General features: G+C 51.2%; 1 protein-coding gene across 4 annotated transcripts in view; it reads right to left on the bottom strand.

The window, feature by feature from the left end:
* Positions 1 to 1,867: 1,867 nt before the first annotated feature.
* The window catches only part of SLC44A2 (solute carrier family 44 member 2 (CTL2 blood group)), a 32,792-nt gene continuing 19,821 nt past the window's right edge, over positions 1,868 to 14,838 (bottom strand). For 2 of the 4 annotated variants that reach the window (XM_061422153.1, XM_061422155.1), the window contains exons 3-22: positions 12,817 to 12,890; positions 12,604 to 12,688; positions 11,973 to 12,057; positions 11,659 to 11,769; positions 11,511 to 11,571; positions 11,300 to 11,423; positions 11,083 to 11,166; positions 10,886 to 10,998; positions 8,257 to 8,388; positions 8,066 to 8,165; positions 7,888 to 7,980; positions 7,627 to 7,711; positions 6,756 to 7,018; positions 6,576 to 6,670; positions 5,937 to 6,040; positions 5,757 to 5,830; positions 5,597 to 5,667; positions 5,344 to 5,432; positions 3,868 to 3,952; positions 1,868 to 3,084 (exon numbers count right to left, since the gene is read on the bottom strand). In XM_061422153.1, the coding sequence (XP_061278137.1) occupies positions 2,978 to 3,084; positions 3,868 to 3,952; positions 5,344 to 5,432; positions 5,597 to 5,667; positions 5,757 to 5,830; positions 5,937 to 6,040; positions 6,576 to 6,670; positions 6,756 to 7,018; positions 7,627 to 7,711; positions 7,888 to 7,980; positions 8,066 to 8,165; positions 8,257 to 8,388; positions 10,886 to 10,998; positions 11,083 to 11,166; positions 11,300 to 11,423; positions 11,511 to 11,571; positions 11,659 to 11,769; positions 11,973 to 12,057; positions 12,604 to 12,688; positions 12,817 to 12,890 (2,035 nt within the window). In that variant the 3' untranslated portion in view covers positions 1,868 to 2,977. Of the gene's footprint in view, positions 3,447 to 3,867; positions 3,953 to 5,343; positions 5,433 to 5,596; positions 5,668 to 5,756; positions 5,831 to 5,936; positions 6,041 to 6,575; positions 6,671 to 6,755; positions 7,019 to 7,626; positions 7,712 to 7,887; positions 7,981 to 8,065; positions 8,166 to 8,256; positions 8,389 to 10,885; positions 10,999 to 11,082; positions 11,167 to 11,299; positions 11,424 to 11,510; positions 11,572 to 11,658; positions 11,770 to 11,972; positions 12,058 to 12,603; positions 12,689 to 12,816; positions 12,891 to 14,838 lie in introns of all 4 variants that reach the window. The other 2 variants (XM_061422152.1, XM_061422154.1) reach the window with 1 other exon arrangement.

Genomic DNA, 14,838 nt, shown 5'->3' with positions numbered 1-14,838 from the left:
ACCAACCTAGACAGCGTATTAAAAATCAGAGACATCAGTTTGCCGACAAAGGTCTGTATAGGCAAAGCTATGGTTTTTCCAGTGGTCATGTATGGATGTGAGAGTTGGACTGTGAAGAAAGCTGAGCACTGAAGAATTGATGCTTTTGAACTGTGGTGTCGGAGAAGACTCTTGAGAGTCCCTTGGACTGCAAGGAGATCAAACCAGTCAATCCTAAAGTAAATAAGGCCTGAATATTCATTGGAAGGACTGAAGCTGAAGCTCCAATACTTTGACCACCTAATGCGAAGAACTGACTCATTGGAAAAGACCCTGATGCTGGGAAAGATTGAAGGCGGGAGAAGGGGATAACAGAGGATGAGATGGTTGGGTGGCATCACCGACTCGATGGGCATGAACTTGAACAAGCTCTGGGAATTGGTGATGGACAGGGAAGCCTGGTGTGCAGCAGACCTTGGGGTCACAGAGTTGGACACGACTCAGGGACTAAACTGAATAAAGTGTAACTGTGTCAATCCCAGTCTCCCAATTCATCCCACCCTGCTTCCCTCCTTGGTATCCACGTTTGCTAAAACAGCTTTCAGTGAGCAAGGTAACTTCCTGGAGGCGACACCTGAGCTGAAAGCAGGAGGATAAGGAGCTAGCTGTGAAAAGAGCCAGGTGGTGCCAGGTTTCTGGCATAAGCCCTGGGGCCAGGGCGGTTGGATGAGGTCAGCCTGAGCGCATTAAAGAGGGCAGATGGGGCAGGGCCCTGTGGGTTGCTTTGGCTTTCACTCAGTAAAAGGGATCCGTGGAGGGTTCTTGAGCAGAGGAAGTGTGTGAACTCAGATGTTTGCAGGAGCCCTTCTGGGCCTGTGGGAGAAACTGAAGGAATGGGGGCAGATGAGTTGATAATGAGGGTTGGGAGCTGAAAATATGGAGAGATGTAAACTGGTTTGGGCTTTCCAGGTGGCACTAGTGGTAAGGAACCTGCCTGCCAACGCAGGAGACACAAGACTCAGGTTCAGTCCCTGGGTTGGGAAGATCCCCTGGAGAAGGGCATAACAACCCACTCCAGTATTCTTGCTTGGAGAATTCCGCGGACTGAGGAATCCGGCAGGCTTAGGGTCGCAAATAATCAAACACGACTGAAGCAAGTTAACACACAAGTAGGTTTAGGAGCTATTTTGGAGGCGGGGTTAACAAGAGATGGCGGTAAGAAAGGAATAAACCCAAAAGATTGAGGTGAACAAGCAAACTAGAGTGTCTGTACAGGATAGAAGCCGAGGGCTTTGAGGCAATGAGACTTAAAACTTCTCATCCCCTTTCCTGCTGGGCGACCTTCAGAGACATTGCCAAACTTCCCTGCCTTAATGAGTGGGGACTGTATGTGTGCGGATAAAGAGTACTGCAAAAATGGTAGCTATTTACAAAAAAGGCAACGCTGGGGGAAGAAAGAAAATTAACAAGGTGGAGCAGTTGGCCCAGAGGTGACAGTGACAGGGCTGGCACCAGGGGGCAGTAGCGAGCAGGGTGGGGCGGCTTGGCCGGTCTGAAGCCACTTAAACTAGATTGTGGTGCCCAAGTGCTGGGCCCAGGACAAAGCATGCCTGGGGGCACGTGTCCAGGCGGTGTGCCGAGGAGGTGGGCAGGTCACTGCCGCCTTTTGGAGTTTGGGGATCAGAGCCTAATAAGGGGTATTTGTTCAGGAGAAACCTGAACGACTGCATGGTAGAATTCAGTCGGAGGCCAGCAGACAGCGGGCTTCCTGCCCTCCCTCCTTCCCCCTGGAGAGAGTCGCCCCAGCTCGGAGGATCTCAGGGCAGCTGAAGCTGGGGTTTCCCCCCACCAGCCTCCCACTCTCCCCGACAAACACTCCAGGCCCAGGCGCTGTACAATAGGCACTTTATTAGTGGTTGGAATGCAGTTACACATAGGGGTGTGTGAACAGAATCGGGGAGGGGGCAGGCAGGCACAGGAGACAGAAACCCCAGGGTGGGATTTCTCCAGATCCCGGATTGGGGGGCCTTGAGATATGGCGAAGGGAGAACGGGCACACCAGTTCCCCCGAATTCAACACATTTGGCAAAAGGATCCTCAAAGCGAGGAGACTGGGGGTGGGGGGTGCCCATTTGCCCAAGGCATCTACCCCTATCCCCCCTTTCTTCGAAATTGTCCCTTGGGTGGATTCAGTTTCTTATCTCTCTTACAAAGAGAGGTGTGTCAATAAGTGGCAGAGAAAAGGGGAAATTCGGCCCGACTCAGCCAGCCAGCCGGTTTCCATTAAGCCGCTATTAGCAACCTACTCCCTGCTCCCCACCAGCCTACCCCCAGCCTCCCTGCCCCCAAAACCTACCTCCCTCTTCTCCACCCCATCAACACCCCAGCTACTGCCTCCTTGGCCAGGAGACACCCCTACCTGGGCACACACAGCGACACCCGAGGAGGGGACATAAGGAAGCATTCTTTAGTGGCCCCATCTCAGCCGTGAAGACAGAGAAAAAGCTAACAGACCCTTTAATGCGTGTCCAGGTTTAAAAATAAAGAAATGCCTGCAGTGGCCAGTAGCCAGTTGTTCAGCCTGGAGAAAGGGTTCTGGCATCCTGGCCAGAGCAGACGCAGGTTGCAATGGCCTTGTTGCAGCCACCGCTGTTGCAGACACAAATACTGTCCTGTTGTAAGAGGGGGCAGGAACCGCAGGGCAGCCCACAGAGGCCCCTCACATGTTGGATATTAAGAAGCCCCACCTGGCTTCTCATCCCGGCTGGTGGGGGGCAAAGTAGTGAGGCAGGGAGGTGCCCAGAAAACTCCGACTGGCCCTTGGCATAAGAAGGTGATGCCCTAAATCCTGCAGGTTCCCTGGTGGTAACTGGATGATGGGTGGGGCAGGAAGGGGGCGGCAGTGATAGGACTTCAGGTCAGCCCGATGGGCTGGGGGTTCTGACCCAGCTGCCCAGCACCCATTGCGAAACTTCCAGGGAGGGTGGGGGCGGGGCCTCTAGGCCTCCGCCTGCCTCTTGTTGGTCTTGTTCAAGATCTTCTTGAGGGTGAGAGACATGAAGTAAGGCCTCTCGGGCGTCCCATCGTTCCTCTCCAGGTCCTCCACTGTGGAGAGAGGCCCCAGAGCAGGAGGCATGAGGGGAGCCCATGGGCAGGGGCACCAGGGGATTGGGTGGGTGGGTGGGGACTGGGGTGGGCCAGAGAGAAGCCTCAGAGGGTTAGGAAGCAAGAGGCGCTGGGACTGGAGCAGGGTGGGAATGGGGGACGCACACACACACTGATCCCCACTCCCAGGCCCAAAAGCCCCGCATGCACCTGCCCTGATCTACAAGCCAGCCTCCCTCTCTACTCCTCAACTTCCGCCCGCTTCCCCTCCTCCGCACTCCCCTTCAACAGGATGTCTCTCAGCTCGGGCGACATGAAGTAGGGTCGCTCCTGAGAGCCGTCATTTCTTTCCAGGTCCTCACCTGGGCTCCCCCAGGAACCAGCAAGGGGGAAAACAGGGTGGTCAGGAAGGGAGGGGATGAGGGAGGTTCGGGGCAGGGGAGGTTTCAGGGAAGCCAGCAGGCATGGAGGAGAGGAAGAGAAAAGAAAAAACAAAAAACAAAAAATAGACGGAGAGACCAGAGTTAGTGGCAGCCACAGATGTCCCCCACAAAGCCAGAAACTCCAAAGCCGAGGGCCCAAAGGACAGTGTTCCAGCTGCAGCCTGACCAAAGGACAAGAGGATGGAGCAGCTCTGAACGCCAGGGAGAAGCTGGCGGGGGGGGATGGGAGGTGGGGCAACCTGGGGCCCTAGGGACAGCCAGGCTCTGGGGAGGCCGCGGGCACCAGGTGGGCAGATGGGAGTCAGGGCCCAGCAAGGGTCGGGGGTGAGGGGTTACTCACAGAAACAGAGGAAAAGTGTGTCCACACACATGCCATAGACACTGAAGAAGCCATGGGCGATCAGGTAGGAGCCAATGACCACCGTCTGGGCAAAGGACAGACAAGCTGTTTCCACCCTTCTGCCTAAGGCAACCTCTACCCACCACCTCATCCCTTCCCAGCTAGCAGCATGCCATTTCCCTGCTGATAAGCCAGCCCCTCATTTAAAGCCTTTGGTTGCATTTTTTAGGGAATAATAGGTTTTTCCAGTATTCTTTTTTCTTTTTAATTTTTTTGGCTGCACTACAAGGGGTGTGGGATCTTAGTTCCCAAGCAGGGATCGAACTCATGCCCCCTGAATTGGAAGCAGAGTCTTAACCTCTGGACCGCCAGGGAAGTCCCCAGTGCGTGACAGCTGTAATGCCCACATCCCTATTAGACTGTGTCTGTCCCATTTATATCCCCCAGCAACCTGGAAACTCAGAGGGCCTTGGTAGGTACTTGATAAACATTGATTGACTAAAGTGAGCAGATTAAATAACTTGCCCAGAGTCACTCAGACTAGCAAACAGAAATAAAATCGAGGTCACTGGGCTCCAAGCCCTGCACTCAGATACTGTACTGCTCTTAGGGTGGTGACCTAAACCCCCAGCCACGGCCCCATCCTCTGCCTGCTCGATCTCCACCTCCTCATCCCTTCACTCCCTCCACACCAACCACACTCATTTGCTCACTGTCCCTGGCATAGACCTGCCTCAGGTGTTTGTCCCCTCTGCCACAATATTGACTGCATCTCTTTCAGATCTTAGACATGACATCACTTCCACAGGGAAGCCCTCTAGACTCCCACACCTGCCCACATCCTCCACTGCAAGCTCTAACACTTGGTTCCCTGTAATTCTTCTTCTGGAACGTACAACTTTGCAAGCATACATCTAATTTGCATCATCATGGGCATGTGGAATATGTGGGATCTTACTTCCCTGAGCAGAGATCGAACCTATGCCTCCTGCATTGGCAGCATGGAGTCTTAACCCCTGGACCACCAGGGAGCTGCCATGTCTATTTACTCCTAAACTGTAAGGCCTTTGAAGGGAAGCCGTCCCAGGTCATGCCTGAACATGGTTGTGCTAAGTCGCTTCAGTCGTGTCTGACTCTTTTTGTGACCCTATGGACTATAGCCCACCAGACTCCTCTGTCCATGGGATTCTCCAGGCAAGAAGACTGGAGTGGGTTGCCATACCCTCCTCCAGGGTATCTTCCTGACTCAGGGATCAAAACTGCATCTCCTTTAACTCCTGCACTACAGGCGGATTCTTAACCACTGAGTCACCAGGGAGGCCCCGGAACATGGTTGGTACTTAATAAACGTTTGTGGCCTGAGTTAATCAACCATTCCCCACCTCTGCTTCCATTCACATCTGTCCAGTCAGAGGAGCCCAGGCGAGTCCCGACATCTCCTTTCCCCAACCCCTGCCCACCCCCAAAGGTTCATACCACTACAGGGACCCAGTAATAATTGAGGGATGGTGCTGTGTCCTGCACGATCCTGATTCGGTGAGTGAAGAAGAAGAAAGCCAGGATCCCTGGAGAGCAGAAGGAAATGGAGATGGTTGAGGGTTCTAGATAAAGGAAATGCTTCCCCCACCACCAAGAAGACCCCAGAGAAGACAGTTATCGTAGAAGACATGGGGGCCGATAGCAGCTCACAAATGGCCTCCAACAGTCTCCGAAGCCAGACAGCACTCACCCACGCTACCGACTATCAGAAGTTTGCCCAACAGGAAGAGGAAGTCGGTGACTTTATCCAGGACAGCCACCCTACAGGGCACAGTAAGAAGCAGACATGAATGCTGGCTCAGGGCCTGGGGGAGGAGGGAGGTGGCCAGAGAAGGGTGTTTTTCCCTGACCTGATGATGTTTCTCATGAGCAGGAAGAAGGCGTTTCTGGCTGAGGTGCAGAAGTTGGTGCCGTAGATGGCAATCTGGAGGGGGGTGGGAGCGATTGATCAGCCCCACCGGGCCAGGGAATAAGGGCTCCTCCAGCTAGAAGCAGCTGGTGGGTTAGTTCCTGGTCCCAGGCCTACTCACCATGATGTAGGCGTTTCTGTTGAGGAATTTGATGAATTTCTCCAGACACCAAAAGCAGCATTTGAGACAGCTCATGAGGAACTTTGCAAACTTGTTCTCCGCCGCTGGTAGATGAGAGAGATGCAGAGGTGAGAGGAAACCCCACTCGGCCTGGTAGGAGCCCCTACTTCCTTGTTTCACACACTTGGCAGAGTCCAGGACTCTTAGAGCCTCCTTCTCGAATAGACAAGGAAAGGGAGACTTGATTCAGAACCCTCGGGGTCCTGCCCCGCACGCTGGTAGGAACCAACAGTGACTCTCAGCCCAGTCCCCCAAAACAGGCATTCAGCCCAGCCTCGAAGATAGGAATAAGTGACAACCCACTCGGCTACCCTGGTCCTGCCTCCCAGGCAGAAGCCAATCCTTAAGACCTCCTTGGCTCCACCCCAATATACAACCAATCCCAGCCTGACCGTCTCTTCTGGAACCAATGGCGGCCCCGCCTCTTGTTCCCGCCCCTTCAAAGGAAAGAACTCCTTTCAATGGGCTCTTCCAGCCATTCCAGCAATTTAGCCCCACCTCCCTCCAAGAATCAATCCCAATCTACTCCCTTAGCCCCGCCCCGCCATGGGAATCACGTCAACCACCCGTGGGCCATACCTTTCAAGCGCTGATCCAAGTACTCCAGTATCACTCGGATGACCTGCACGATGGCCAGAAGGAGGGAGCCAAAGGCCAGGGAGCCTGTGTGATACCTTTGAGCCGAGGGGGTGGTCAGTGGCCGGGCCAGGCCTCTTCCACTCCATCTTACCCCCACCCCCAGCCCACCTGGGTCCCCACCTGAGCGCCCGGCCAAAGGCAGAGAAGAGCGGGAAGGCAGGCAAATCATCCGGCTTGTTCATGGCCCAGTAGTAGGAGGCAAACGCCCCGGCTAGTGTGACCTGGCCCAGTGCCAGCACGAAGTTGGCCAGCCAGAAGAACATGAAGACGTTGAAGATCTGCAGGCCCAACAGGGCCCGGTGGTAGGTCGATTCACCACCATAGAAGGCGAACTGGCAGTGGGCTCCAGGACACAGGCGGGATTCATTGGAGGAGGGGAAGGTCTGTGGGAGGGATGCAGAGCCTGGTCATATCATAGGGCCTTGTGGTTCAGAGTGGGCTCTGGGCATCAGGTCCAGGTCAGGTGGACCATGGGGTGGGACAGGAGTCATGAGGAACTAAGTCAAGGAACTAGGAGTTTACAAGAAGGGCTTGCAAAAGCAGTTCTAAAAGCAAGATCAGAGATCATTGTCTCAATGGGCATCAGGGAGGCAGGATAAACTATCATGAGGATCAATGGAGTGGCCATGTAGACAGATCACAAGTGGCAGAGATCACTATGAAGACCACAGAGGGCAGGTGAGGGGCTTGTGAAAAGCAAGGACAGGGTTCTGGAAGCAAGAACTGGCCACCATTGGGTGAAGAGAGGGCTGCAGTAGCAGGAGACAAAGTCAAGGGTGGGGGGAAGGTGAGTGGATCAGCACTTAGGGAGTAGGGGGGAGTGGGGGCCAGGCTGGATCTCCTCCCCCCACCCCATGCCCCCTGCATCTGGCACAGGACATACAGCAGGCGTCAAATGTTTGCTCCAATGGTCCCCAAGTGGGAACAAGAGATTTCAGATCATCTGTGGGCTATCAGAGAAACAGCCATCCCTCTATTTGGGGATACTCACCTCGGGGTTGCAGGTTTTCCCAGCAACTGGGCAGCTGGTCTCATTGAAGATCTTATAGACAGCTTCGTTGGAAGTGGACAGGAAGCTAGAAGCTTGTTAAGGAATCTAAGTTCAGGGCTTAGGGACCACAGGGGCGCATAGAAAAAGAATCCATTCCCACACCAGGTTCTGGCCTTGCCCCCAGGCTGCGGGTCATCTCCAGGCAAATTGGGCACTTTTAGCCATCCCTGGGGTCAGAAACCAGGATCTGATGGTGGATACATAGCAGTGCTAGCCCAGTAGGCGATGCAAAGGCACAGCAGGAAGAAGGTGACCAGTGGGTACAGCAAGGAGCACATCACGTATCCCACAGCCCTGGAAAGAGCAGAGGCACAGACATCAAAGCCCGAGCAGCCCCCACGACTGCCCCAGCCTGACCCTCTGGCACCCCAGCACCCACCTGCTGGCTTCTTTGATGAGTGCGATGGCAATGAGAATTCTCTTCCGTAGAAAAATGAGCAGCAAGATGATAATAACCTCAACGATGCTCAGAATGATCACTGTGGGGGGCAGAGGGTGAATTCAAGTCTGCCACCTGCCTGGGCTCCCCGCTCCCTCCCAGGCCTCACCGAGTGGGGAGCTGGTACTCACTGAAGGCCACCCAGGTCTGCCGCAAGTGCAGGTACACTCGGAAGTCCGTCTGGAAGCCAAGGTCCACCAGGGAGACGTCAGAGCCGGCCTCACCACGCAGCCGAGCATACTCCATGTAGCAATGCAGTATTCCTGCTCAGGGGAACCACTGTGCTCACTGACCTCAGCCCAACCACCGCTCCCCCAGCGCTGTAAAGCAGGTACAATCATATCCATTTAACAGAAAACAAAAACCACGGCTGAGAGGGCGCTGCTGTTGCCTCAGGGCCTTTGCACTGGCTGTTCCTGCTGCCTGGTTCAGTCTCTCCCCAACTGGATCCCTTACATCGTCTAGTCTCTGCTCTAAAGTCACCTTCTCATGCAACCTTCTAGGATCCCTTCCCCCCTTTAGAATAATACCCTTTTACACTCCAAATTCTTATCCCCCTTCACTGTTTTGACATCCCAGAGGTTATCTGGTTTGTTTCTTGTCCATCTTGCCCATACCCCCCTGGAATATAAACTCCACAAGAGTAAGATTTGTCCTGGTGTATTCATTGCTGTAAGCCCAGGACCTAGAAGACTGCCCAGGACATAGTCATTCAATACAAGATGGATGAATGAATGAGTGAGCAGGTATCAGGGTTGTGTGACCTGAGGCTTTCCTGACCCCTCTTCATGCTCAGTTGCTTCAGTCATGTCCGATTCTTTGAGACCCTAGGGACTGGAGCCCATGGGATTCTCCAGGCAAGAATACTGGAGTAGGTTGCCATTTCCTCCTCCAACCTGACCCCTCTGTAACAATGATTCACAGGTGGGGAGGGAGGACATGGGTGCTAACATCCAGTGGGGCAGCATTAGGGATTTTCAGCATTCTCTTTAGCTCTCTGTAGAAGAAAATTATAAAGTACAGATAACATACAAAAAGCTAGTCACTGGGGATTTCCCTGGTGGTCCAATAGTTAAGACTCCAAGCTCCCAATACAGGGGGATCAGGTTCAGTTCCTTGTCAGGAAACTAGGTCCCATATGCCACAACTAAGCGTTCGCATATCACAACAAAAACATCCCTTGGGCCCCAACTAAGACCCAGCACAGCTAAGGGTAGTAACAAGATGGTAATGCTGGTGATTTAGTCGCTAAGTCACGTCCAACTCTTGCAACCTCATGGATTGTAACCCATCAGGCTCCTCCGTCCATGGGATTTCCCAGACAAGAATGCTGGAATGGGTAGGTAGCCATTTCCTTCTCCAGGGGATCTTTCCAACCCAGGGATCAAACTCAAGTCTCCTGCATTGCAGGCAGTCTCCTGCATTGCAGGTGGATTCTTTACTGTGGAGTCACCAAGTAACAAAGGCAATAAAACTAACTATTTAAAAAACAAAAACAAAAATGCTAACCACCTAAACTGCCAGCACCTAGCTAGAAACCACTAGTAACATGAATATTTTGGGAATTCCCTGACAGCCCAGTGGTTAGGACTTTGAGCTTCCACTTCAGGGGCCATGGGTTTGATCTCTGGTTGGGGAACTAAGATCCTGCATGCTGCGCAGTGTGGCCAAAAAAAAAGAATTATTTTAATGTCTGTGTCCCCAGTTTAGGTTGCGCATCTGGCAAAGTTTAAATGAATAAACAGAACATGAAGCACTGTGTTCAGAGTCACAGGGCCCTTCCCCATCTCATTTACACCCTATCTTCTCATCAAGTCTCTGAACCGGTAAATACTAATTATTCCCATTTTATGGAGGAGGACATTGAGGCATGGGGAGGCTGAGTCACTTGCCCAAGGTCATAGAGCAAGGAACTGGAAGAGGCTGTATTCAGACCCTGGGCTCTCTGGTGCCAGAGCATGTGGCCTTAACCACTGTGCTAAATGGTCTACTTGACGATGACTTTGCTGTCAACAAAATACAGATCCAGCCCTGTTTGGGAACATTATGATCTAACCCATCGCACATAAATGAGCATGGAAGTTGTTTCCAAGTGTCTGCTCTCATAAACAATGTTGAGATGAACATCTTCACAAATATTACCAGTGAAAGACATAGAGAATGTCTGATGGCTCAGGAGAATTTTTTTTTTTTTTTTTGGTCATGCGTTGCAGCCTTCAGAATCTTAGTTCTGTGATCAGGGATCAAACCCAGGGCCTAGCAGTGAAAGCGCAAGTCCTAGCCACTGGACTACCAGGGAATTTCCTCAAGAGACGATTCTGGGTTTTTTTGGCTGTGGGATATGTGGGATCTTGGGCTTCCCAAGTGGCACTAGTGGTAAAGAACCCACCTGCCAATGCAGGAGACATAAGAGACACGGGTTCGATCCCTGGGTTGGGAAGATCCCTTGAAGGAGGGCATGGCAACCCACTCTAGTATTCTTGCCTGGAGAATCCCATGGACAGAGGAGCCTGGCGGGCTATGGTCCATAGGGTCACAAAGAGTCAGACACGACAGAAGTGACTTAGCACTGCATGTGCGATCTTAGTTCCCCGACCAGGGATTGAACCCACGCCCCCTGCATTGGATGCATGAAGTCTTAAGCACTGAACCGCCAGGGAAGTCCCAAGAGAAGATTCTTGATGGGTCAATGACAGCTCCAAGGGCACAGGAACTTTGCAGACAGTGGGGAGGGGAGGACACAGGGAGGGAGAGACTTACCGTAGCCTAGGACCAGGATCACCATGACGATCATCACCCAGACCATAATGCCAGCCAAGAATCGGAGCAGGATGATGAACAGGAGGCTCAGCACCATGGCAATAATCAGGCCTCTGAGAGAGAAAACGGGGACATAAGTGGATCCTGATCCCCTCACCAATCTCAGATAGGGTAGCTTACCTTCCCTCTCAACTTACATGATAATCCAGTACCAGGAGACTGTGTAATCTTCAAATATCCTCATGGCCAGCTGCCGAGCCTCCAGGATTCCACTGGCCTTCCTGAGGGAGGGCAGACAAGGCTTAGGTAGGATCCCAATCCATGACTGGGCCAGCCCCAGGGGATGCCCTGTTCCCTACCCAACCCCACCCCCCAGGAAAGCACAGCGCTGGGGTGATGGGTCGAGGTCCTCACTTGGCGCCTTCCACCAGCTCCGTGATGTTTTTCCGAGAGCCAAGCCCATCCTCGTAGGTTGTCTCGTTGCCCACCATGAGGATCCCCTTGTGGGCATGGACAGCCGGGAAACATCGCTGGGCAACTATACGGAGTTGGAGATGGGACCAGTCAGGTGGAGCCCCTGAAACCCCCTCAGGCCCCTCCAGAGCCCATGGGATCCCAGACTCACAGGGTTTGCTGGGAATGAGGACAGCGGGGCAGTCTCCATCTCGAAGGACTTCAGCCACACCCTGCCAAGAGACAGCACGTGGTCGATCCTGAGGGCCAGTACTCTGGACCTGCCTTTGCCCAGGCTCCCTGGACAGTTATCCACTTACCTTGTTTTTCTGGAAGCCAGGTAAACAGTACTGCTTGTAGTACTCAAAGTCCTCAGATGCATGAGCATTCAGGTAGGTGAGGTAACGGCTGGGACATTTCTCCACACAAATCTTGGGAGGGGTAGGAGGCAGGGGTTGGGTGGGGTCAGAACAGACACCTGATCCCCTCTTAGGACAGAGGTCCCACCCTCCTCCCCCTTATTCATCGAGGGGAGAAAGAGGGCTGGGAGAGAAGCTACTACTAGAGGAGGAAAAAGGACCTGATTGATGTAAGCAGGGGGCGGGGACAGGAAACAGGAGGAGAGGGAAGTTACCTGGGGGGTGGGACACTGGAATTCCAGCAGGACCAGGGGGCTAGCACACTTCACGATGTTGAAATAAAACAGGAAGGGTTTGTTCCTGGGGTTGGGGAAGGGAGACGGAAACTGTCAAGACTTCTCCATCAGCCTATATGGAATTTCTTAATGAAAATAGAAATAACAACCATAATAACCACAGCAGCAACTTCATGCCAGGTGCTGTTTAAGCACTGGACATGCACTGGCTCATTTAACCATCAGAAGAGTCCCATGAGAGTGGGAATGTCAGCATCCCCATTGCAGAGATGAGGCCCAGAGAGTCTGAGACACTTGCTGTAGGTCACACAGCCAGGGAATGGCACAGCTCATTTTGAGCTTGCCCATTTGCCTCACCTGACATCAGATCTAGGACTGTCTCTTCTCTGTCTCTCCCCTAATATATGGGCCACCAGAGGATAAGACTCTGAATGTCTCATTTAGAGCCCTGTCCCCAGGGCCTAGAACAGAGGCTGGGGATGGTAAGAGTTTTATAAATACTTGTTGACTGGACTAGTGGATTGATGGAGGTGAGGGAAGCCTAGAACCTTCTCCCCAGTACTGAGGAAGCTCCCTCCAGACCCAGTAGGCCCCAAGGAGCCACACTCACTCATTCTTCGTGCCCTTCTGCCCGCAGAATTGGCCTCGGCTGTCAGTGGGGTAGATCACCTTTCGAGGGTCTCCATGGGTCCAAGCTGTGGAGGGATCCAGGAATGTTGAGGTGATGGGACTCCACCACCAGCTCCCCTTTTGCCTTCTGCCCCAGACGCTGTGGGCTGCCCACACACCCAGGAACCGCCACCCCATCCCCTCCTTCGCTTACCTATGATGCCTACAGCTACATAACCCACAATAGCCAGGAAGAGGAAGACACAGCAAATGATATCTGTGCAGCCTCTGTGGAGGAAGAGACCGTATCAGTGTGGGAGTACTGGTGCCCTGGATATCATGGACCCAACCTGCCTTGTGCATGCGTCCATGCTCAGCCATCAGTCGTGTCCGACCCTTTGGTACCCCGTGGGCTGTAGCCCGCCAGGCTCCTCTGTCCATGGGATTTGTCAGGCAAAAACACTGGAATAGTTTGCCATTTCTTCCTCCAGGGGATCTTCCCAACCCAGGGATTGAATCCAAGTCTCCTGCATTGGCAGGTGGATTCTTTACCTCTCAGCCACCTGGGAAGCCCTGTCCTGCCTTGTAAATGTACCACATCCAGGTGTTATTTGGACACACGTTCCTGAGTGGTACCAATGCTGTATATTTTAACTCTTAATGCCTTTCATTGCAGCACTATTGACAATAGCCAAGATATGGAAGCAACCTAAGTGCCCATCCATAGCTGAGTGGATAAAGGTGTGGTATATGTGTATACAATGGAATATTACTCATGTGTGTGTGTCTGTGTGTGCATGCACTCAGTTGCTCAGTCGTGTCCAACACATGGCGACCCCATGGACTGTAGCCCGCAAGGCTCCTCTGCCCATGGAATTCTCCAGGCAAGAATACTGGAGAGGATTGCCATTCCCTTCTCTAGGGGGTCTTCCCAACCCAGGGATTGAACCCACATCTCCTACATTGTAGGTGGATACTTTCTCTCTTTTTTAAAATTTTATCTTTTTTTTTATATCTGTAATTTTTGTATGTGCATTCTTTACTGCTGAGCCACCCGGTAGCCCTGGGATATTACTCAGCCCTCCATGAAGAATGAAATCTTGCCATTTGCACAACATGCAACAGACCTGGAGGATATTCTGCTAAGTGAAATAGGTCAGACAGAGAAAAACAAATAATGTATGCTTTCACTTATATGTAAAATCTACAAAACAAAACAAATAAACAAAACAAAACAGAAACAAACTCACAGATGCAGAGCACAAACTGGCAGTTGTCAAGAGTGGAGGTAGGTGGGGGAATGGACAAAACAGGTAAAGGGGATTAAAAGTTACAAACTTCTGAAGAGGTACAAACTTCCAACTACAAAATAAATAAGTCATGGGAATGTAATACACATAGGGAATGCAGTCAAAAACATTCTAATAACACTGTATGGTAATGGATGGTAACTGGTCTTATTGCAGTGATCATTTCATAACATATAAAAAAAACTGAATTACTACCTTGTCCACCTGAAACTAATATAATATTGTCTATTAATTATAACTCAATTTTAAAAAGCAAAAAATAAAAAATAATTTTAATACCTAATGCTACACTATCCTCAATGCAGGTTGCAGCATTGTTTAGCTCTCTTTTGATTAAGTGCCGATTTCACTACATCCTTACCAGCATTATGGATTAATGTTTTTTAAAATTTAAGCTATTTTGTGGTGATCATTTTGCAATGTACAGAAATACTGAATCACTATATTATGCACCCAGAATTAATTAAGTGATGTAGGTCAGTTATACTTCAAAAACAAAGAAACTAATTCATAGAAAGAGAGACCAGACATGTGGTTACCAGAGGTAGGGTTTGGGAAATGGAAGGGGGTATTGGATGAAGGTATTCAAAAGGTACAAGCTTCCATTTGTAAGATAAATAAGTACTAGTGATATAATGTACAACACGGTAAATATAATGTTGCATGATAAATTATGAAAATTGTTAAGAGAGTAGACCTTAAATTATTTTTTAATATCATAAGATTAAATATGAATAGGATAAAATGTAAACCATACAGGGATATACTTAATTAAGAACTACCTCCCACATAATCCTCCTCTCCATGAGAAACCTCTGTTAATGATTTCTTGTGAGTTTTTTATTTACTGGTACAAATGTTTTCCAAAACAAGTTTTTTTGGTTAATCCAGGTATGATTATGCTACACCCACAGTTTGTGTCTTGC

The sequence above is a fragment of the Bos javanicus genome, chromosome 7 (assembly GCF_032452875.1).
Source record: "Bos javanicus breed banteng chromosome 7, ARS-OSU_banteng_1.0, whole genome shotgun sequence".
NCBI lineage: Eukaryota > Metazoa > Chordata > Mammalia > Artiodactyla > Bovidae > Bos > Bos javanicus.
This window is presented reverse-complemented; position numbering and strand designations above follow the sequence as displayed.